This window comes from Schistocerca piceifrons, chromosome X (genome assembly GCF_021461385.2).
Source record: "Schistocerca piceifrons isolate TAMUIC-IGC-003096 chromosome X, iqSchPice1.1, whole genome shotgun sequence".
In the NCBI taxonomy this organism is placed as follows: domain Eukaryota; kingdom Metazoa; phylum Arthropoda; class Insecta; order Orthoptera; family Acrididae; genus Schistocerca; species Schistocerca piceifrons.
Window position 1 is genome coordinate 167,966,540 of NC_060149.1, and position 22,437 is coordinate 167,988,976.

The 22,437-nt window shown below is 39.7% G+C and overlaps 1 protein-coding gene across 1 annotated transcript in view; it reads left to right on the plus strand.

Moving 5' to 3' along the window:
• Positions 1-22,437, plus strand: part of LOC124722080 (glutamate [NMDA] receptor subunit 1) — a 350,427-nt gene that overhangs the window by 321,317 nt on the left and 6,673 nt on the right. Inside the window, exon 16 of the mRNA XM_047247275.1 lies at positions 14,674-14,927. Within this exon, the coding sequence (XP_047103231.1) occupies positions 14,674-14,927 (254 nt within the window). The remainder of the gene's footprint in view (positions 1-14,673; positions 14,928-22,437) is intronic.

A 22,437-nucleotide genomic window follows, 5' to 3' on the forward strand; every position in this document is an offset into this window, starting at 1 on the left:
AGAATATTTTCATGCAGAATGTTCCAGCTTGTCATGTGATTAATGCTTTCCCTTGTCACAACTTTCCTTGTACTAGTTGATGCATTTTCAGCCACAGTTTGAAGAACCCATTGTTTAAAGTTGGATTTTCAAACACTGTGTGGTCCCCCACCATCCACAGCTCTCTTCTCAAATCAGACTGTCTCTAGCAAGCATTACTGGAGTCATTCAAATGTTCTTGCACAAACTAATTGTCTCCCAGGATAATGTTCAGCATAATGTTGATGTGCCATTTTGCGAACTGTCATTTCAGTCACCAAATGTGTCATTGTGATTTGTTGTGATGGAAGTTACTATAAAACAGAACACACAACATTCAGACAAAAAGAAGCAAATACCATGAACAACTGTCAACAAGAAAGTGATTAAATGTAACAATTAAATGGCCGAAAGCTTTAAGTGTGAAAATAATTTTGTTGTGCCTATCTGCAACTCAGCATCTCCACTATATGGTGAGAATCAAATTTCATTCTCATAAATTGTTACATTCCGTTCTGGATTTTCCATTGTCTGAGAAAGTGATTAAAAATGCACAGTTGAAGTTAATTATACAACCAGGAGTCACTACAGGGAATTCATTTCATACCTTTCTTACAAAGGATTTTTGGAACCATGTCCATATGAACTTTTTGTAATGTTTTGATGTCAATAATAGAGTCTTAAGATTTCTAACATGTTTTTACATGACTTGTATTTTCAAAATATTTCACCATGTAACTATAAAATACTGAAGGATATTATTGCATTAACGCTAACAAATAGCAGGGATAATAAACATTTACTGAACACAAAATTAGCATTCTATAGCAACATATTAAACTGTCCATTAGTCTACAAAGGAAAACAGTAATAGTTCCTGATTGAAATTAATTCAAGTCCACACATAACTTTTTTGTGTCTGTATACTGCAGTTTTATTAAGCACTGTCTCAGAGAAATCTTTCTTATTTATTTATTTATTTAACCTGATCAGATTAGGACCTTCAGGCCCACTTTCACATGGGAGTGGGGTTTCACACATGTAGTATCTATTTTATATCATAATTGGAAATAACAATAGTTGTAATACGACAAATAGTAATAAAATGATTTGTGTGTCTGTAGAGGCAATGTAAATAGTACTTATTAAGAGCCAATAAAATTAATAATGGCAGTACTTCTACTGCTGTTCCAATAATAATAATAATAATAACAATAATAATAATTATTATTACTATTATAGTGGCAGATATAAAAAGAATTTATAGGTGTACAAAATATATATTTTCTGATGTGGCAAGTTCTGAAGAAGGGAATTTAAGGAGACTGCACCAGCTAAGAATACTGGGAAATGAGGAAGACCTTGAAACTTCCTGGCAGATTAAAACTGTGTGCCAGACTGAGACTTGAACTCAGGACCTTTACCTTTGGTGGCCAAGTGCTCTACCATCTGAGCTACCCAAGCATGACTCATGCCCTATCCTCACAGCTTTACTTCCACCAGTGCCTAATCTCCTACCTTCCAAACTTCACGGAAGTTCTGGAGGAAGACTTGTTGGAAGAAAGAATATAAAGGGTTAATGAGTGTATACACGGAAAATAGTAGTTATTATTGTTGCTTCAGTAGATATGTCATTACCTTTCTTTTGGAACTGGATATATCATTCAGTTCTCTGATGCAATGAGGCAGGTTATTCTAGTGTCAGGCACCTGCTACTGAAAATGAATTTGAGAAAGTGTCTGAACAATGATGTGGGACAGAAAGGATTTTGCTCTGATGGCAATGAGTGTTTCTGCCATGTTGTTCAGGCAAGAGCATTAAGGTTAAGGAGAGGTATGTGGGGCAGTGTACATTGATAAAACAGTAGAGGAGATAGAGTGTACAGAAACCACTGTGCTTGTCCGCATGCAGCCATGATAGATGTGCATATGATGGTGATATATGGTCAAAGAGTTGAAAGTCACAGATAAATCAGACACTGGCATTTGTAACCTGTTCCATGTCCCATGAGCTTTCCTGGGAAAATCCTTACAGGATAACATAGCTGTAATCACTAATCTGAAGTGTAAGTATTTGTACAAGTTTCTTTTTCAGGTCAAAGATGCTGATGCCTTTTTCCACATTGCAGCTATGTGGTTAGACCAATTTAGATTTTCATCTATTATTATTCCCAAACTCTTTGCTGATGGAGAGAGGTTGATATTTGTCCCATTTAGGATTAAAAGATGGTAGGGAGTCCCAATATTTTGAACTAATGAGCCTAGAATGACAAACCAGTATCACTTGGATTTTGAAAGGGTTGAGCTTAAACCCTATGCTCTGTGCCCATTTTGACAGTGCCCACAGGTCAGTACTGAAATTCTTGATAATTCTCTTCAGGTTTATTGGTTTTGTACTTAGATACAACTGGACACCATCAGCATATGTGTGATATTTGCAATAGGACAAAGGTGGTGGAAACAACACGATCATTAAATAGAAGCACTGTACATAAATCTTACACCAGCCACATAACAGACCCATCACTCTTAAGTCACAAAGCAATCAGCGAGTCTGGCAATCCCTGTCTAAATCTGTTCAAGGTAAACAGCAACTGCAGTCATAGTTCACTTTATAGAGGCAGAGGCAGAGGCAGATAGCAGCAGCTAATGAAAGAAGACAGAGTGAACCAGCTGCTGGGTGATATTATATTGGAAAGCTACAGAATACTATGTGACTGGCCTGTGATATAAGTGGCTTCCATGTCAGGAGGGCCCTTGGTGGACGTTGCTGATGTCATGCATACTAAAATACCCCTATCTTCCATTTTCATGTCTAGCGGGAGTTCCTGAAACCTTCCTTCAATGAAATGGGTGATATCATGATGTAACATTCCTGAGAGGCATCTAGGTATGCCAGTGATCATGGTGCCTGATCTAGAATATCCTCCATGGGCCCAGAGTCCTCCAGGATCAGAGGCATACCTGCAGGATGTGGCGGATCAATTTGCCAATCAATATCCATGGACGTGCCCCTCAGTTTGTAGTAAATGGGAACCAGGCAGACAACCTCTGTAACCAAGGAGAGAAGAGCGCCATGAAGTGGTTGTGACAGAAATGATGGTGGACTCAGTGACAAGGAAGATTGCTCACCAGGGTTCCACAACCAGAGCTAATTATGATGTTGGTAAAGTATCCCAAGTACCGTAGCCAGCAACTCAACCTGGAAACTGCGCTATTCTGCCACAAACCCCAGATCCACTCCAGATTCTGCCCAAATATGCATGCTCACACTGGGGCACCCACACAGAATGGTGTGTTTTGCATATATTTCATGTTCCAGTCCTGTGAGGGCACACATATAAGAGCTCCATCAGGATTCAACCCTTGATGGGTATGTACTTAATAGAGGCTATAAAGGTATTTGGTGCAGAAGCTGATTTGGAAGGTCTTAAAATTTTCAAATTTGAATTTTTGAATGTATGAACGAAATGTTCTGTCAGCCAATTTGAGGCTGGATGGAATAGCAGCTTGGCAAGATGTTAATTCCATTGCGAGTGTAAAACTTTTCAAAATCTGTAACTGTGAATTGTGGACCATTGTTGGTTGTGAAATCCATTGCAAGGCTCACACCATGACCAATGCTGTTGCCTGCTGGATGTAGCTGACATATTGGAAGTGAGAGAAGGAGCCCATGATGATTAACCCCATGGACCTCAACAAAGACAGCCACAAAGTTAGCATGAACTCAGACCCACGGCTGTGTCCATGCTGGTGACATAGAAAAATACTGGGGTTGGGAAGGCTGGTGTGTCTGGAAAACTGCACACTGTCAAACCACCCCTGCAACATCATTATCCAGACAATGCCAGTAGATGTAGTTGTGTGCCAGTTATTTCACACTGGAAATCCACCAGTGCAGTTACTGTAGGAACTGGAGCATGTGACATAGCATGGAGGATGACACCATCACCTGGTACTGTTTGCTGTCTTTTGTAAGGAACATAACACCTTCTGAACCTGAAGTTGGTGCCACCAATGAAAAACTAGTGAAACCTATGTGATTCCCCACCAGGGAGCTTCATAGGCCAACCCAACCAGATATACTGCAGGCCCACTGAAGAAGCAGGTCACAAATAGACGTGTCAGCAACATCCCGGGAATTAACAGGGAACTTGTTGAGCGAATGCTCCAGTTGGCTGTCTAACTGAAAGCAAATTGTCTCCTGACAGTCAGATACAGGCTACAGACCTGCTGGAAGGCAGGAGAATGCATATGTGTCAGCAAGTTGTGCACAAGTTTATGTTATTGTTGTAGTCTTCAGTCCAAAGACTGGTTTGATGCAGTCCTCCATGTTACTCTATCCCATGCAAGTCTCTTCACCTCTGAATAACTACTACAACTTATATCCTTCTGAATCTGCTTATTGTATTCATCTCTTGGTCTCCCTCTACAATTTTTAACCCCCACACTACCCTTGGCATCTCAAAATGTGTCCTATCTACCAATCGCTTCTTCTTGTTGGGTTGTACCACACTTTAGTTACATGATCTACCCATTTAATCTTCAGCAGTCTTCTCTAGCACCACATGTCAAAAGTTTCTATTCTCTTCCTCTCTAAACTGTTTATCTTCCATGTTTCACTTCCATGCATGGAAACCCTCCATACAAATATATCATGTTATTTTGCTGCTCAAAATACAAACCTCATCTACTCCTTTAAGTGACTTGTTCCCTAATTTAATTCCCTCAGCATCACCTGATTTAATTTGACTACATTCCATTTTGCGTTTGTTGATGTACATATATATCCTCCTTTCAAGACACTGTACATTCCATTCAACTGCTGTTCCAACTCCTTTACTGTCTATGACAGAATTGCAATGTCATCAGCAAACCTCAAAGTTTTTATTTCTTCTCCCTTAACTTTAATGCCTTCTCCTTATTTTTCTGTGGTTTCTTTCACTGCTTGCTCAATGTGCATATTGAATAACATCAGTGATAGGCTACAAACCTGTCTCATTCCCTTCTCAACTGCTGCTTCCCTTTCATGCCTTTTGACTCTTATAATTGCTGCCTAGTTTCTGTACAAATTGTATATAGCCTTTTGCTCACTGAATTTTATTCCTGTTGCCATTAGAATTTCAAATAGAGTATTCCCCTCAACACTGTCAAAAGCATTCTCTAGGTCTACCAATGCTAGAAATATAGGTCTGCCTTTCTTTAACCTGTCTTCATAGGGACAGTATTGCCTCATGTGCTCCTACATTTCTCTGGAATCTAAACTGATATTCTTGTGCAAAGAATTCATGTTAGTATTTTGCAACCATGAAATATTAAACTGATAGTTCAGCAATATTCGCACCTTTCAGCACTTGCTTTCTTTGGAATTGGAATTATTACAATCTTTTTGAAGTCTGAGGGTATTTCATCTGCCATATACATCTTGCACGCCAGGTGGAAGTGTTCTGTCAAGGATGGCTGTCCAAGGCTTTCAGTTGGGTTGACCTATGAAGCTCTCATGGAGTATTGTTTTGACTTACATCTTTCAGTGCTCTCTCAAATTCTTCTCACAGTATCATCCCTCCCATCTTATCTCCATCTATGTCCTCTTCCATTTCTATAACATTGCCTTCAAGTTAATTCGTCTTGTATGGGCCCTCTACACATTCCTTCCACTTTCCAGCTTTCCCTTCTTTGCTTAGGACTGGTTTTCCATCCGAGTCCTTAATATTCATACAGCTGCTTCTCTTTTCTCCAAATGCCTCTTTAATTTTCTGTAGCGAGTATCTAGCTTCCCCCTAATGAAATATGCTTCTAAATCTGTACATTTGTTTTCTAGCCATTCCTTCTTAGCCATTTTAGACTCCCTGTTTGTCTCATTTTTTGGAAATTTGTATTCCCCTTGGCATACTTAACTTGCTGCATTTTTATGTTTTCTCCTTTCATCAGTTAATTTGAATATCTCCTGTACGTCCCCGTTAGCAGAGTGGTCAGCACGGCAGAATGCCACGCCAAGGGGCCCGAGTTTGATTCCCGGCTGGGGCAGGAGATTTTTTTCTGCTCAGGGACTGGGTGTTGTGTTGTCCTCACCATCATTTCATCCCCATCTCCAATGCACAAGTTGCCCAATGTGGTGTCGAATGCAATAAATACTTGCCCTCGGTGGCTGAACTTCCCCGAATGGGAGACTCCCAGCCCACAATGCTGTACACTCATTTTCATTTTGAATATCTCCTGTGTTATCCAAGGACTTCTACTAGGCCCTGTCTTTTTACCTATTTGATCATATGCTGCCTTCACTATTTCATCTCTCAAAGCTACCTGTTCATCTTTTACAGTATTCTTTTCCCTTGTTCTAGTCAATTGTTGTCTAATGTTCTGTCTGAAACTCTCAACAACACCTTCTTCTTTCAACTTATTCAGGTCTCATCTTCTTAATTTCCTGCCTTTTTGCAGTTTCTTTAGTTTTAATCTACAGTTCATAACAAATACATTGTGGTTAGAGTCCATGTCTGTCCTTGGAAATGTCTTGCGATTTAAAATATGGTTCCAAAAGCCCTTTCTCACCATTATATAATCAGTCTGAAACCTTTCACTGTCTCCAGGTCTCTTCCATGTATACAACATTCTTTCATGATTCTTAGCAATTATTAAATTATGTTCTGTGCAGAATTCTGCCAGGCAGCTTCTTCTTTCATCCTCTTCCCTCAGTCCATATTCACCTACACTTTTTCCTTCTCTTCCTTTTCCTGTTTGCAAATTCCAGTTCCCAATCACAATTAAATTTTCATTTCCCTTAATTATCAGAATAATTCCTTTTATCTCATCATATATTCCTTTAATCTCTTCATACATCTTCAGAGCTAGTTATCATATAAACTTATACTACTGTGGTGGGTGTTGAGTTTGTGTCCGTCTTGGTTATGATAATGCATTCACTATGCTGTGCATAGTAGCTTACTCACATTACTGTTTTCTTATTCGTTATTAAACCTGCTTCTTGTTTACCTCTGTTGGATTTTGTATTTATAGTCTTGTACACATTTGACCGCACCTGCCACTGAACTTCACTGATTCCCACCGTATCTAACTTCAACCCATCCATTTCTCATTTTAAATTTTCTAACCTACCTGCATGATGAAGGGATCTGACAGTCTGTGCTCCAGTCCATAGAATGCCATTATTAATTCTCCTGATGATGACATTCTACTGAGTAGTTTTTACCTGGAGATGTGAGGGACTATTTTACCTTCGAAATATTTTACCCAAGAGAATTCCATCATACACTAGAGTTGCATGTCAGTGGGAAAAATTACAGGTGCAGGACGTAGATTCCACACACAACACAGACTTCACCTGGATGGCTTGAAGAAAGAATATCTGGCAAACCTGATAACCAAGGAAATAAAAAACCACCAAAATAAATTAAAACCCAAAATGATAATTACATCACCACCACCAGACTCCAGAACGAAAACACTTCAAGAAAAGGTAAAAGCATTAGAACCTCATCAGCACCAGCAAAGCCTGTAAAAAAAGATGAAGTTTAATAGAGAGAACAGTAGACAGTGATTTCAACGAAAAGAGAACTATAGTTCTTCATCATCCAAATATTATTTTAGACAAAAATGAGAAGACTTAAAGTTCACAAGAAAACACAGCAGTAGTGGCAGAACCAACATTTGAAGTGTCAGAAACAGCATCGACATCATCATCAGCAACAACAACAACAACAGAAATAGTGGTATTAAGTACATTAGCAGCAGGACCAATTGCAGCAACAAGCAACTCACCACAGCCCAATGTACAGGTACGTCCTCGGAGGTGCAGGAAACCTGTCTTTCTTAGGGATTTTTGGTATCTCACCAGACACGGGAACAAATATGACAGCACAAAATGTAAATAAAACTGTAACCAGTTCTCACCCTAGTCATCTACAGATTTTAAGTCTAAATACTCAGTGCCTTAGAAATAAATCACTACAACTTGAGGTAGCAATGAATGATGCAAACATTGACTGCATGTGCATCATGGAGCATTGGTGCAGAGATTTTGAACTACGTATCATTAATATTCATCCATATAATTGGCAAGTCAGTATTTTAGGGAAAAAATGTCAAAAATGGAGGTGTATGCATCACTAAATCAAGTATCAGGTACAAAAGAAGATGTGAAGCTGAATTATTGAGTGTGGAAAATCGTTTTGAAGCAGCAGCTATACACTTGTATGAAATACAGGGAAAGGTCATAGTAATAGCTATATACAAACCACCTACTGGGTACACAGACATATTCATTGATAAATTAGAAACACTACTTAATATTCTTTTTAATGAAAGAGCCACTGTAGTTGTCTGTGAGGATTTCAACATATATCTTATGAATGAAAGTAGGCTAAAAAATCAATTCCAATATCTATCATGTAGTTTCAATCTGTTTCAACACATACACAAACCCACAAGAATAATGTAAAATACAAACAGTCTTATTGATAATATATTTTAAAATGTACAACCCATAGAAGTAGAAGTAACAAATACTGATTTGGGATTATCAGACCATATTGCTCTTGTCCTCAAAATTCCTTCAGTGTCACTGCAAGAAAAAAAAGAGAACTTCATGTATAAAAGAAAATTTTCCACTGAAAACTGTGTAGAATTTACAAATATCCTAACTAGTGAGTCCTGGGCATAAGTACGGTCCCTACAAATATGAATGATGCATATAACACTTTTTCTTCAGTTTTCATGGGATATCTTGAAATCTGCTTTCCAAAGAAACTGTCAAGAATCACATCACATCACAATACAAAGCCAAGTTCTTGAATAACAGTTGACATCAAAACTTCTTGTGGAACTCTAAAGAGACTAAATTCAAACTTGAAGACATCTACAGATCCACAATTCATAGAATATGTTAAGAATTACAAGAGGGTATATCAAAAAGAAATTGCCAAGGCAAAATTTATGAGTTATGACAACTTCTTTCTAGCCACACCGAAAGGTAACCTGTTATCTTGATATAGTTCATTTAAACTTTTCAAAAGTAAAATCTTCCTTAAGTCTTCATCAAAAGGCAACTGAAAATATGCCTCTGCAAGATTGATTTTAGAAAATAGTTTTTGTCCTGAAAATATAGAAAGAAGTTCATCTGGATGAGGTAAAGGATAATAATTAATGTCTGCTTGCATTTCAATCATTTCCTTGCAGTCTCTGCACAACCTAAGGGAGCTCCCAGACTTCCTAACCACCACTAGACATGAAGTTGACTGACTGTAGGAAATGAGGAAGAAAACCTGTTGTTGTTATACTGTGCCTAGTTCAATCTTAACCTCATCCTTGATGGCCAATAGAATTGGGACCACTTGGCAAGATCACGGACTTGCTGTTGGCTTTAAGACAATGTGTGACTGACAGTCAACTCTGGCCCCCAAACCAGATTCAAAGAGTGGCACAAACTGCATATCAATTGTAGTGATGAGCCAATGGACTACACTTCATGATGTAATGAGTATCTAAAGGCAGAATATGCACTGAGGCAAAAATGATCTCAACCATCTGAAATGTTACTAATTTCAATCAGCTGGGGCCATTCCTAGTGCCCATTGTGATACTGCATACTTCTGCAAAATGACCTCTTCAGAAAGACTAATAACACAGGTCTGCAAAAAAATATTTTTTGAAAGTTGTTTGAAATTTGATAACTGACTTTTATGTACTTTTCAAAAATGTAATCCATTTTTTCTATCATGTCAGGTTTTCTCACAATAAGGGGAGTAATTTTGGGTGTAATAACAAAATTTAAGCAATTTATCGCACTTTTTCCAACGTTATAAAATTTTATTTTATTTATAAATCATGTTCTAAACTACATTTCCAGTACACTTCCAATTCTCTTTAAGCTCATAAGTCCTTATAATAACACTTTCGCTTTCTGTCAAAGCTTCTTTTATTGCTTTTCCGGCTGTGGATTCATTGAGGATCATCTCTTTTTATCATCCAGCAGTAGTCCACTATCATGTTGATGTTCCATCTTCCTTGATATCTTTTTTCCATTTATTTGATATCTCAGTGGAATCTTTTGCCCTGTTCTTCACTTACATCACCAAGGTTTGCATGGAAGTAGTCAAGATGTGAGTGGAGAAAATGAACTTTAATGCTCATGTTACAGCTGAGCTTCTTAAAGTTGTTGAGCATGTCTACGATGATTCTCTTGTAGTTTGGATTGTCCATGCTGCCTTTTCTTTTTGTTTCCATGAAAAGGATGTACCCGGAGCCAACGTATGTGTGTCTTTCAATCTAGATCCTAAAACTTCTGCCAATTCTTTAGAAAGGCCTAGGTCTTTAACTAAATTGTTCAGTTCAGATTGTGAGAATAAAATGGGATCAGTTGTGCCAGGATCATAGCAATCTCTGTCTTCTTCGCTATCACCTTGCTGAGCCAATGGCTCGTGATCGTCTATATTATCCAAAGAATCTGGAGGAGAAGGTATTGGTACTTCAGGTCCATGAGGAACAGAGTAAATGGTTGATTGAATGTTAGGTTAAGAAATATCCTTTTTGTTTTTCAAATTGAAACCTCGCACATTGCAAGAACAAAATTAGCAGTTGTCACTATGATTTTTGGGCTCCCTCCAAACCACTGGTATTCCAAAATGTAAGGACTGCTTTTTACATTGAAACCATTGTCTCAATTCTTCAACACACACTAAACAAACTTTGTGTGGGGCCCAAGGCTTATCTTGATTGCATAACTTTATACCAAGATAGGCAAAATATACTTTTTCAACAAAATCGGAAATGTTTCTTTGTTACTTTTTAACGGTATATTTACCACAAATGTAGCAGAAGCAATTTGGTGAGTTTATATGCCCTCTTGTAGCCATTGTCCACTGTCCATAAAAAAACTTCACAACACAAGAAAACAGTCACTACTTTAAAGCACTAGTAACAACAACACATGAACAGCACAGAGTGAAGAAGTACTGTGAACTCAAGGAGAATAGCAGAAGCTCACTGCTTGGTGATGGCGGGGGAAGGCGAGCATGACAGATAGGCACTGACATGAAAATACTGCTATTTTCTCCTAATTACTCTTTATTTTACGTATATCTAGCATAAAAAATGGCTATATAACAGTTTATGGAGATCCTAAAACCAAAATTCAAACTCACAAGAGTGCTGAAATATTGAAAAAAGCTAAAACTAGACACGCTGTTTGTGGAATAACTGTATGTGATGAAATTTTTTCACCTTCCATTGACCTACGGGTACTCGAGACAAAGCTCATTGACTTTATCCGGAACACCACCCCGGGAATAGACAACATTCCATTGGAACTACTGATGGCCTTGGGAGAGCCAGTCATGACAAAACTCTACCATCTGGTGAGCAAAATGTATGAGACAGGCGAAATACCCTCAGACTTCAAGAAGAATATAATAATTCCAATCCCAAAGAAAGCAGGTGTTGACAGATGTGAAAATTACCGAACTATCAGTTTAATAAGTCACAGCTGCAAAATACTAATACGAATTCTTTACAGACAAATGGAAAAGCTGGTAGAAGCGGACCTCGGGGAAGATCAGTTTGGATTCCGTAGAAATGTTGGAACACGTGAGGCAATACTAACCTTATGACTTATCTTAGAAGAAAGATTAAGAAAAGGCAAACCTACATTTCTAGCATTTGTAGACTTAGAGAAAGCTTTTGACAATGTTAACTGGAATACTCTCTTTCAAATTCTGAAGATGGCAGGGGTAAAATACAGGGAGCGAAAGGCTATTTACAATTTGTACAGAAACCAGATGGCAGTTATAAGAGTTGAGGGGCATGAAAGGGAAGCAGTGGTTGGGAAAGGAGTGAGACAGGGTTGTAGCCTCTCCCCGATGTTATTCAATCTGTATATTGAGCAAGCAGTAAAGGAAACAAAAGAAAAATTCGGAGTAGGTATTAAAATTCATGGAGAAGAAATAAAAACTTTGAGGTTCGCCGATGACATTGTAATTCTGTCAGAGACAGCAAAGGACTTGAAAGAGCATTTGAATGGAATGGACAGTGTCTTGAAAGGAGGATATAAGATGAACATCAACAAAAGCAAAACAAGGATAATGGAATGTAGTCTAATTAAGTCGGGTGATGCTGAGGGAATTAGATTAGGAAATGAGGCACTTAAAGTAGTAAAGGAGTTTTGCTATTTAGGGAGTAAAATAACTGATGATGGTCGAAGTACAGAGGATATAAAATGTAGACTGGCAATGGCAAGGAAATCGTTTCTGAAGAAGAGAAATTTGTTAACATCGAGTATAGACTTAAGTGTCAGGAAGTCGTTTCTGAAAGTATTTGTATGGAGTGTAGCCATGTATGGAAGTGAAACATGGACTCTAACTAGTTTGGACAAGAAGAGAATAGAAGCTTTCGAAATGTGGTGCTACAGAAGAATGTTGAAGATAAGGTGGGTAGATCACGTAACTAATGAGGAGGTATTGAATAGGATTGGGGAGAAGAGAAGTTTGTGGTACAACTTGACTAGAAGAAGGGATCGGTTGGTAGGACATGTTTTGAGGCATCAAGGGATCACAAATTTAGCATTGGAGGGCAGCGTGGAGGTTAAAAATCGTAGAGGGAGACCAAGAGATGAATACACTAAGCAGATTCAGAAGGATGTAGGTTGCAGTAGGTACTGGGAGATGAAGAAGCTTGCACAGGATAGAGTAGCATGGACAGCTGCATCAAACCAGTCTCAGGACTGAAGACCACAACAACAATACAACTGTGGATTTGTCAAATGCAAAAACATCTATTGACAATCTAGACATTTGATTTCACTTGCCTGTAAAAGCAGCACAAGGCATTTTCAACATACTTCTAAGTTTTCAAACACAAAATTAATGTCCTGTAACAACAATTCAGTGATATTCCAGACCATGGCTTGTATCTTGTTAGTGGAAGATCTCTTTCACAAATGAGTTACACTTATCCAGTATTTTACCAATGGACATAAACATGAAACTTTTTAACAAAGAATTTAGTTCCCTCAAATTAAAGTAATTTTTAATTTTAAATCTCAGCTATTTATATATACTATTAATTCTAGATGTGGTTGTGAGCACTGCAGAGGTTGTTATATTTTTCCATCAAATGTAGTGTAATTTTTGTTTCTGTGTAGTTATCCTGTTGAGGTGACATTTTATCTGGAATTATGCATGTTTTCCTCATATCACTCTAAAGTAATTGCATTGTCTACAAAATTTCTGATTTAGAACAAACACTATTTTTCGCACAGCTCATAGACACTTTCAGAAGTATACGCAGTTTAGGTGTCACTCCATCATTGATCTAATGCCCTCAGATAGTAATTACACTAGTAACAGAAACTTTCCTGGCAGATTAAAACTGTGTGCCGGACTGAGACTTGAACTCGGGACCTTTTGTGGGCAAGTGCTCTACAATAAAGCTATGAGGATGGGGTGTGAGTCGTGCTTGAGTGGCTCAGCCTTGCCTGCGAAAGGCAAAGGTCCCGAGTTCGAGTCTCGGTCCGGCACGCAGTTTTAATTTGCCATGAAAGTTTCATAACAGCGCACACTCCTCAGATGGTAGGGCACTTGCCTGCAAAAGGCAAAGATCCCGACTTCGAGTCTCAGTCTGGCACACATTTTTCATTTGCCAGGAAAGTTTCATAACAGCACACACTCCACTGCAGAGTGAAAATCTCATTCTGGCCTACACTAATAACATATATAACATTGTTTGTTAATGTGTGTATTTTGGCAGTAATATTACAGGGTTCTTAACACAATGTTTCCAACATATGAGGGCATGTTGAAAAGTAATGCCCTGGAATTTTTTATGTAAATACCCTTAAAGCTTTTTGAATAAAATAAATGTCATTAACATTCTACATCTTTGTTTTTCATGTCTACATATTTGCAGCTCTCTGATGCTAGAGGCCTCCGAGCTGTAGTGTGTAACATGGTGGTGTGTAATAAAATTACATAAATGCTTGAGAAACAGCATACTATAACTGAGTTTCAAATTCAGAGAGTTCATTCACACCTGGAGCAACTTCTCCTTCAGCTTGACAATGCCAGACCACACACAATTTCTGTGACATCAGCAACAATACAATGCCTTGGGTTCCCTGTCATCAATCATCCTCCATACAGCCCCAACTTGACCCCGTCTGGCTGTCATCTGTTTTGAAAACTTAAAGAACACCCTCAAGGATTTCACTTAAATACTGATGATGGATTGCAAGCAAAGCTGAAGCTGTGGCTGCATCAGCAAAGTCAAATGTTCTATAGTGAGGGTGTCAACAAACTAGCCTCTCATTGGGAGAAATGAGTTAAGAGTTTTCACATAAAAATTTGGAGGCATTACTTTTCAGCATGCCCTTTTAATTTGTGGATTTATGGACAAAGTTTGCAATACCTAGGAGACATCAGAAACATATATAAAGCAGGAATGAGTTTGCTCCAACTAAATAAACAATCTAACAACATTTACCAGTTAAAATCACCGGTATACAAGGAAAACCACATGTTGAAGAAGAATATAATAAACTCACAATAAGAAGTGTATTAACATTTCCATGACAATTTCCTACTGGTGTTCTATGCATATTTTAATGCTTTGTTGAATACTACAAGAAAATTATTATATGTTTATCTTACAGGTGGCTTCATGGAAAGTTTGGATAATCGTTGGATCCTGCAAGGAAATTTACAACAGTGTGAACAGTTTGAAAAGACACCTAATACCTTAGGTTTGAAAAACATGGCAGGTGTTTTCATACTAGTTGCTGCTGGAATAGTTGGTGGTATTGGGCTTATAATAATTGAAATGGCCTATAAGAAACATCAGATACGGAAACAAAAGAGAATGGAACTAGCTCGCCATGCTGCAGACAAATGGAGAGGTGCCATTGAGGTAAAAAATTACAAATGCTCTATAAAGTGTTTCTGAAAGGTTCTGTATTTCTGTGACAGACTAATTTTGTTTACAATTAATAATTTTAACACACTTATGCTTTGGTTATACAGGCACATAAAATGTCTGGCAGTGAACACAAATTATTGCTGCAGCAAAGAAGATGAAACATAAAAATTATGTCAGTTTAGAATTTTCTCTGATGTACTTAAAAGTTTGACCATCATTACTGAAAAGAGTTCTGCACCACTTCACTGATGTGTTGTGCTTAATAATTAACTTAGGAGTTAGTACTACAGCACATTATGTTGTACTGGGACCACTGTTAGAATGTAAACTAAAGTTGCTATAATTGTTTTACCAATGTACTCTCGAAATTGTCAAAGAGACAAATGAAGTCAGGGTGTAGTCTCCTTGGTGTGTTTTACCTGTGATATGCAAGGGACATTGAGTGGAGAAGGTGTAGGACTGCAATACTGGCAGTAGTGAGCCACAGATTAGGCTGACTTCGTGATGAAACTTTGACGTGATTTGGATTTGGAGTCTGGTGCACTTATGGTATCAGCATTGTCTACTGGATTGAGACATGCCAAAGCAAAAGCAAGTTTCACAACAATGTTACATAATAGTGGTCAGCTAAAAGGATAACATCAGTTGTGGGCTGCGTCCATTGGTAGCCACAGAAAAACAGTGATGGCACTTGATGTAGGCTAAATAGTAATGGCACAATCTTTGAAAACATTACCCTGGTAGCGTGCTATCAAACAAATTGTCTCAGCTATCACTGTTTTACTGCTTCATCTGATGTTGAGGAAGAGTTGGCTCAGGGAAGGGGTGGGGAATGGAGGGAGGTGGGGAAGGGGAGGAGTAGAGAAAGATTTCATTGGCTTCTGCCCTCCTTGAATGCAACTGTCACTTCATGTAGAATGCTGGTTCCACACGGCCATCTGTCAGATGATATGGATGATATGCCCTCTCAAACATGGATTTAGAGTTCAGCATCACAATAACTTAGGAATCACACACTCTTGGCAATTTCACATACCTCTCACAGAAGAAAGCAAAAAATTGGGTTGCCCTCAGGGGATGTATCCTGGTATGTCTCTGCAATTCCCATTTCTGGGGACAGTTCTATATTTCGCCTGAGATGGGCCACGTTCTTCTTCTCTGTAACATGGGTTGAAACCAGGATTGGAAATGACTAGGAAGACACAGTACTTTGTGAAGATATTGCCTAAATAGAGTACATGCAATTAGGATGTCAATACTTGATGCTTTGCATGACCCAACACCAGTTTCCAGGATCCGCACCTTCCACGTCCAAGAATTTCAGGTTATCATTGGATAATTCAGCTGAAAATTAGGTTAATGCCATGTTGCCATACTGTGATCCCAAAGATGCATCAAAAACAATAAGGTTCATGATTGTTGGCAATGTAAAATTTCAACAGCGCCTCTTCCATTTAGCAGGGTTGTCCTATAGGTACTCTTTTGACTTTCTCTCTTGACTTAGCACAGATTATTTTAAACATTTGGTTTTCTAATGTCCTTAATAGTCTTTCTGTTTCTCCATTTGACTGGGAATAAAATGGAGTTGAGGTAATTGTGTGATTCCGTTTTGCACACAAAATTCTTAAAACATGGGGATGACACTGAAAAAAATTAAGAGAGCATCTACAACGAACAATCACAAGGGCCATAAAAATAGCTAATGAAGTTCACATGTATTCTTTCCTATGGTTCTGGTGAGATGGACAGTAGGGATCTGCTTGGATGCTGGTTGATGCTTCACACAAATTTCACACTACCGGGCTAGCCACTCGTCCTCAGTATTGTCACAAAGCTAATAACTGTTTCATATGAATGATGCCCCAGTATCCCAACATAAATAACCTCCTCTTCTCTCCTCCCCCTCCCCTCTACCCCCACATCATCAAACTCCTTTATTAACCTTCTGTCGGGCGCGGTGTTTGTCGCAGCGAGATCGGGTGCAGTGTATCAAGTTGATCACACTGTTTATTCACGTGATCATTTATTAAATTCTGTTCAAAAAACATATTATAACTGCCAGATATATTTAAAGAAAGACAAAGATGACATACGAGCACAACTGCAGTAGAAATATTCATCATTCAGATTTCTTATCGTCAATGTTGGACTGCAGTAACAAATGATAAAAACGTCGCTTTTTCATTTGCTTCTTTATTATATTTCACTAATAAAACACATTACAAATGACAATTATCTTTACAGAAAGGCTATTATGACACTGGAGCAGAACAACAATGATATTAAAACTCATTCATTTGTTTCATCGTCACTTTTTGACTGTGGTAACAAATGCGGAGTTTTTCCACATTCAGAGCAAAAAGGTTCAATGTGTATCAAACAGATAGGCTTCTGACACATTTTGCAACAATATTTTGTCAGTCTTTTTTTTCTGTGCAAGTATTACACCTTTTCCTCTTGATCCCAGTCCCATGTTCTTCGTTTCTGCTTGTGTCTTCTGCTTCTTCTTCACACCTTGGCCTATATTGTTGTAGCCGCAGTTGAAGGTCTCTGTGAATTCCTGAGGTGTCCAAGCATCTACGAACCAAGTGAGGTAGAACTAACGCATGTGAGAGTTGCTTCAGGAATCCTTTTCTTCAGGTACAATTCTCATTGTTTCCATAGTAAATTACTTGTGAATTGATTCCACTCATATTGATCACTGCAAAAAATATGACCATGGGCCAACGGCACACATTTCTTGCTACATTGTATGAAGCGGTCAACTTATCTGTAGTGTCAACTCCACCTTTGGTATAGCACAATGTTACAATGGATGGCTTCTGTTTATCTCCAGTGTCAGCATCTACTGAATTATCTTCATGCAAACTTGATGCCAAGATAAAACACTTCCCCTTTTTAGGAATGTAGGAAACTAGAGTACAGCCTTTCTTGAAGCCAAAAAGTGAACTATGGACAGCCCTGCCTTTACTGGTAGCAAACTCCAGAGGAATCTCACGCTTGTTTTTCTTCATCGTCCCAACAAAAGAAAGATTTTTTCTTCTTAGCTCTTCTATCAAACCAATACTAGTAAACCAATTGTCTGCTGTCACATTTCGACCTGACTGGTAAATTGGTTCACATAGTCAAAGAACAACATCTGAAGGTTTATTGCTAATTTGGTACAATCCTTCTGGCTGCAGCCCAGCATATATTTCCAGATTATAGAGATAAAATACTTGGGAATCCACAAGAGCATATATCTGAATTCCATATTTGTTTGGTTTGCTAGGTATGTATTGGCAAAAACTGCACCTTCCATGGAATACTTCAAGTTTCTTATCTACTGTAACGTTTTCTCTGAGGGTGTAGGATTTCTGGCAATTCTGTACAAACAGAGAAAATATTTCCCAAATTGCTGTTATCTTGTCTAATTTTCTCCTTTCATCGCAAGTCACATGATTGTCAAATCTAAGGCACCGCATGATGAATTTGAAACGTTTTATGTTCATAACGAGACAAAATTTTTCAATTCCATCCCCATCACTTCCCCACAGATCTTCTAAGCTTTGTCTGTTACTTTTGTTAACACCAGCCAAAAACAGAAGACCAATGAAAGCTTTTAATTCAATAATATCTATAGGTTTTACGTCTCTCTCTCTCTCTCGCTGAAAAGAAGCTTTGATGCTCTCAATATACTGATTAGTATACAGAACTATAATCAACAAAATGTCATTATCTATGAGGCAATTCCAACATTCCAAAGGCATTCTCAATGCTTTCACCGCACCTATAGAACCAGGTAACTTTCGAATAATATTGTGGGCACTGAAATGTACTCTCTGCGATGGTGGAACTTTATTCCATTTTGTCTCTTTGTCCCTACCAGTATAATAATGCTGGCTTTCTTCAAGTACTTCCTCATCATTTTCACTGTCGTTTTCCTCTGTTTCTGAATCTTCCTGCCGAACTTCAACTGCATCATCACAATCTGAATCTACTTCATCTTCAAAATCCTCTTGAACTTCATCATTATCCTCTTCGAACAACATTTTTTGTATTTCTGCAACATGATTTGGGTCAAGGAGGTTGTACGTCTTACTGTAGCCTGCCATGATCAAGTGTCTCACACCTAAAATGATAAAATTCCTATAAAATAATGCAGTCAGGCGCAGTGTATCAATTTGATGCCTGATACTCAAACATTCTTAACTGATGATTAAATGGTCCAAAAAGAAAATAAGTGCACTACACATTATATATTAACATTGTACTACTTACTAAGTTATGTTGATAACCAAAGAAACAAATTGTTGAAATGCAACACAAACGGGCGCAGTGTATCAAACTGATCAATCAGCACATATATCAACAACAGAGCAGTCGTATTGACACTGAAGCACACAACAATGACAAGCATTCGGAAAAGGCTAGCTGCTAGCGAGTAGGTGTCAGTGCTGCCACTCATTGACAAATAATTTACAGTAAACTTCGAGGTGTATCAATTTGAACAGCCACACCCGACGGAAGGTTAATAATGAGGTATTGCCACCTGGCACTCATGTGAGAATGACTGCAGTAGCAGAACATATCATTTTATCATCCGCTGGTGTTGTAAGTTACAATGGCTATTCCCAATGTAGGGCTTCCCACAAAGATGGATCGGCTCCATCTGTTGAACAATGTATGAGGTGTGATCAAACAATATGCAAATGAATTTTTTAGCAGCAACTGATGTTGCTGCAACAGCTTGAGGAAATTTGTCCAATAGCCTGATCTGGTGAGACAAGCAACATGTTCTCACTTATCAGTCAGCATTCAGAGAGGCTAGAGTGAGTTTGTGCTTACGTATCTGTCACACATCATGGATTTTGAACAATTCATGAGCATTAAGTTCTGTTTCAAGTCACAAAAAAGAGCCAGGGAAACTCGTTAAATGTTGAAATTGGTGTATGGCAATAATGCTTTAACTCTGAAGACTATTTGCAAGAGCCATGAGCAATTTAAAAGTGTAAATGAGTTGGTAGAAGATGAGCATTGTTTAGGACATACATTAACCTCAAAAACAGAAGAAAACATACAAAAATTGGAAAAAATTTTTGTTCAAACAGGTGAATAACTATTTAAGAGCATACCAAAGAACTTAGCATCTCATAAACGTCTGTGCAAAGCATTTTTATCAATAACTTGCAAATGGGATAAGTTAGTGTAAAATTTGTTCCCAGGGTTTTGAGTAATTAACAGAAGAAAAATGGTGTGTCAGTTTGCATATAGTTGAAGGATTGTCTTCTTTTAGATTCAGGCTTCATGTTCAAAAATTGTAACTGGAGATGAAACTTGAATCTATGTGTATGGCCCTGAGTCATGAATTCTAAGAGTTCCCAATGTAAAACCAGTGACTCTCTTCCCCATAAAAATGCATTGTCAGTCAAAATCTGATATTAAAGTCACGCTCTCCTTTTTCAGTATTCAGGGCATAGTGTGATGAGAGTTCATTTCAATGGGAACAACTGCAAATGCTGAATTTTACAAGGGTATACTGGAACTTTAGCAAAATGATGTATAGAGGAAGAGACCAGAACAAGTCTTTGGCTTACTTCTTCATCACAACAATGCACCTTGCCACACTTCATATTGATTTACAAGTTTTTGGCTGGAAAAAGTGTTCCTGTCTGTCCATATTTGCCCTACTCACCAGATTTAGCACCATGCAATTTCTGGCTCTTCCAAAAAATTAAAACTATGAGGGGCGTTTGAAAAGTCCATGAAAAGTCTGAGAGATGGCACCAACAGTGCATATTGAAATTTTTGTGGCAGTGTTCGTAGCGACAAGCACTTGGCTGTAGAAATGGCTTACGAAGTCACCGCCACACTTTTAATAGCGGGCCGACCGGTCCGCTGGAACAGTGAACAGAAAGATGAAAACCCAAACACTCATATTAAATAAAGGTCGGTACTTATCTTTTATTAATGAAGATACAGTAACACAGTAGTGAACTCGGTGTCTACAGAAATCTGTCTAGTTCGAGTCGGAGCGGCTAGGTCAGCGTCGGCTGACGACAAACAACAACTCTGCTGCGATGAACACACAACTGACTAGCAAGTACACAATTCGGTGGCGAGTATACAACTGAGCGGCGAATACAGAACTGTCCTAGCGCTCGCGACTCCAGCGCTTAAGAAGCCAGAAGCCAGCGGTGGCGCGCGCAGACTTGCGGCGATTTGCTGTCTCGCTGGCGCTGCTTATGCGGACGGCATCCGGACTTTGATGCTGCCAACCTTTTGGCAGCGGGCTCGGGTGGCATTACTGGCTAGGACATAACACTCCTCCCCCCCAAATCGCCGCACCGTCGTTGAGTAATGACGTGGCGAGCGTCGACGGCGGGGGAGGGGTCTGGCCGCAGGCGTAGCAGAAGAGACCGGGGCGGAGACTGTTGTCGGTGGCAGTCCCCGGTCCGCACCCCAGCATTGGCCGTGCGGGGCCTCGGGAAACACCGACTGAAAACCGAGGTCAGGGTGCACGCCTGTGACCACGGGTGCAGCTTCTGGTACTGGACGCGACGGGGCGTCGGGACCCACGAAGAGAGGCAGCGTCTCCTGACGCTGCGTCGACGGCTGCTGAGTGGGCGCCGGACAAGGCGCTGTGGTGTCAGACTCCTTGGGGTTGCCCAAGGAAAGCGGCTGCAGGACAGGCTGCACAGCCACCGCTTGGGAAGGCGGCCCGGCTGAGGGGTCGACGTCCATCAGCTCCGAAGGCGGTGGCGACTGAAGAGGGACCGCAGGCGCCCTAGCGACCACCTGGGGCGCTCCCGGATGAAGCTGCGCGGGAGGCATCAACGGGACGGGCAGTCGGCGTGGTAGCGGCGACAGCTGCTGCAGCTGCGCTGGGGGTGGCAGCGAAGTCGGAAGGCGCGGCTGGAACCCGCCGCGGACCAAATCTGTGGACAAAGAACGAGCGGCAGAATCCGGGCGGCCAGCGCGGCGCAACTGGTTCTGATGCCTCCTGTGCACCCCAGTAGCACCTTGAACAGTATCAAAACCGCGACCCTGGACACTTATCACGGTACCACGTTCCCAACGACGGCGACCGTGATAAACTCTGAAAAAAACGGCGGCGTCGCACTGAAAACTCGTGCGATGCTCAGAAGCGGCGGGTCGATCCGGGGGTTGCAACAACCGTAGTAGGGTGCGATGACGACGGCCGTGGAGAAGCTCCGCAGGCGAAGGGCCGTCGAGTGGCGTGGTCCGGTACGACGACAGGAACGTGATGAGGGCCTGCTGACGAGAGTGCGTAGCACGAAGGCGATCCATATGATCCTTGAATGTGCGTACAAAACGTTCCGCTGCACCATTCGATTGAGGGTGGAACGGCGGAGTAAGAACATGGCGAATGCCATTGGCAGAACAAAAACTTTCAAATTCAGCAGAGGTAAATTGTGGACCATTGTCAGACACTAAAACTTCTGGAAGACCCTCAATACAAAAAATTGAAGTCAACGCCTGTATAGTTTGTGCAGACGTC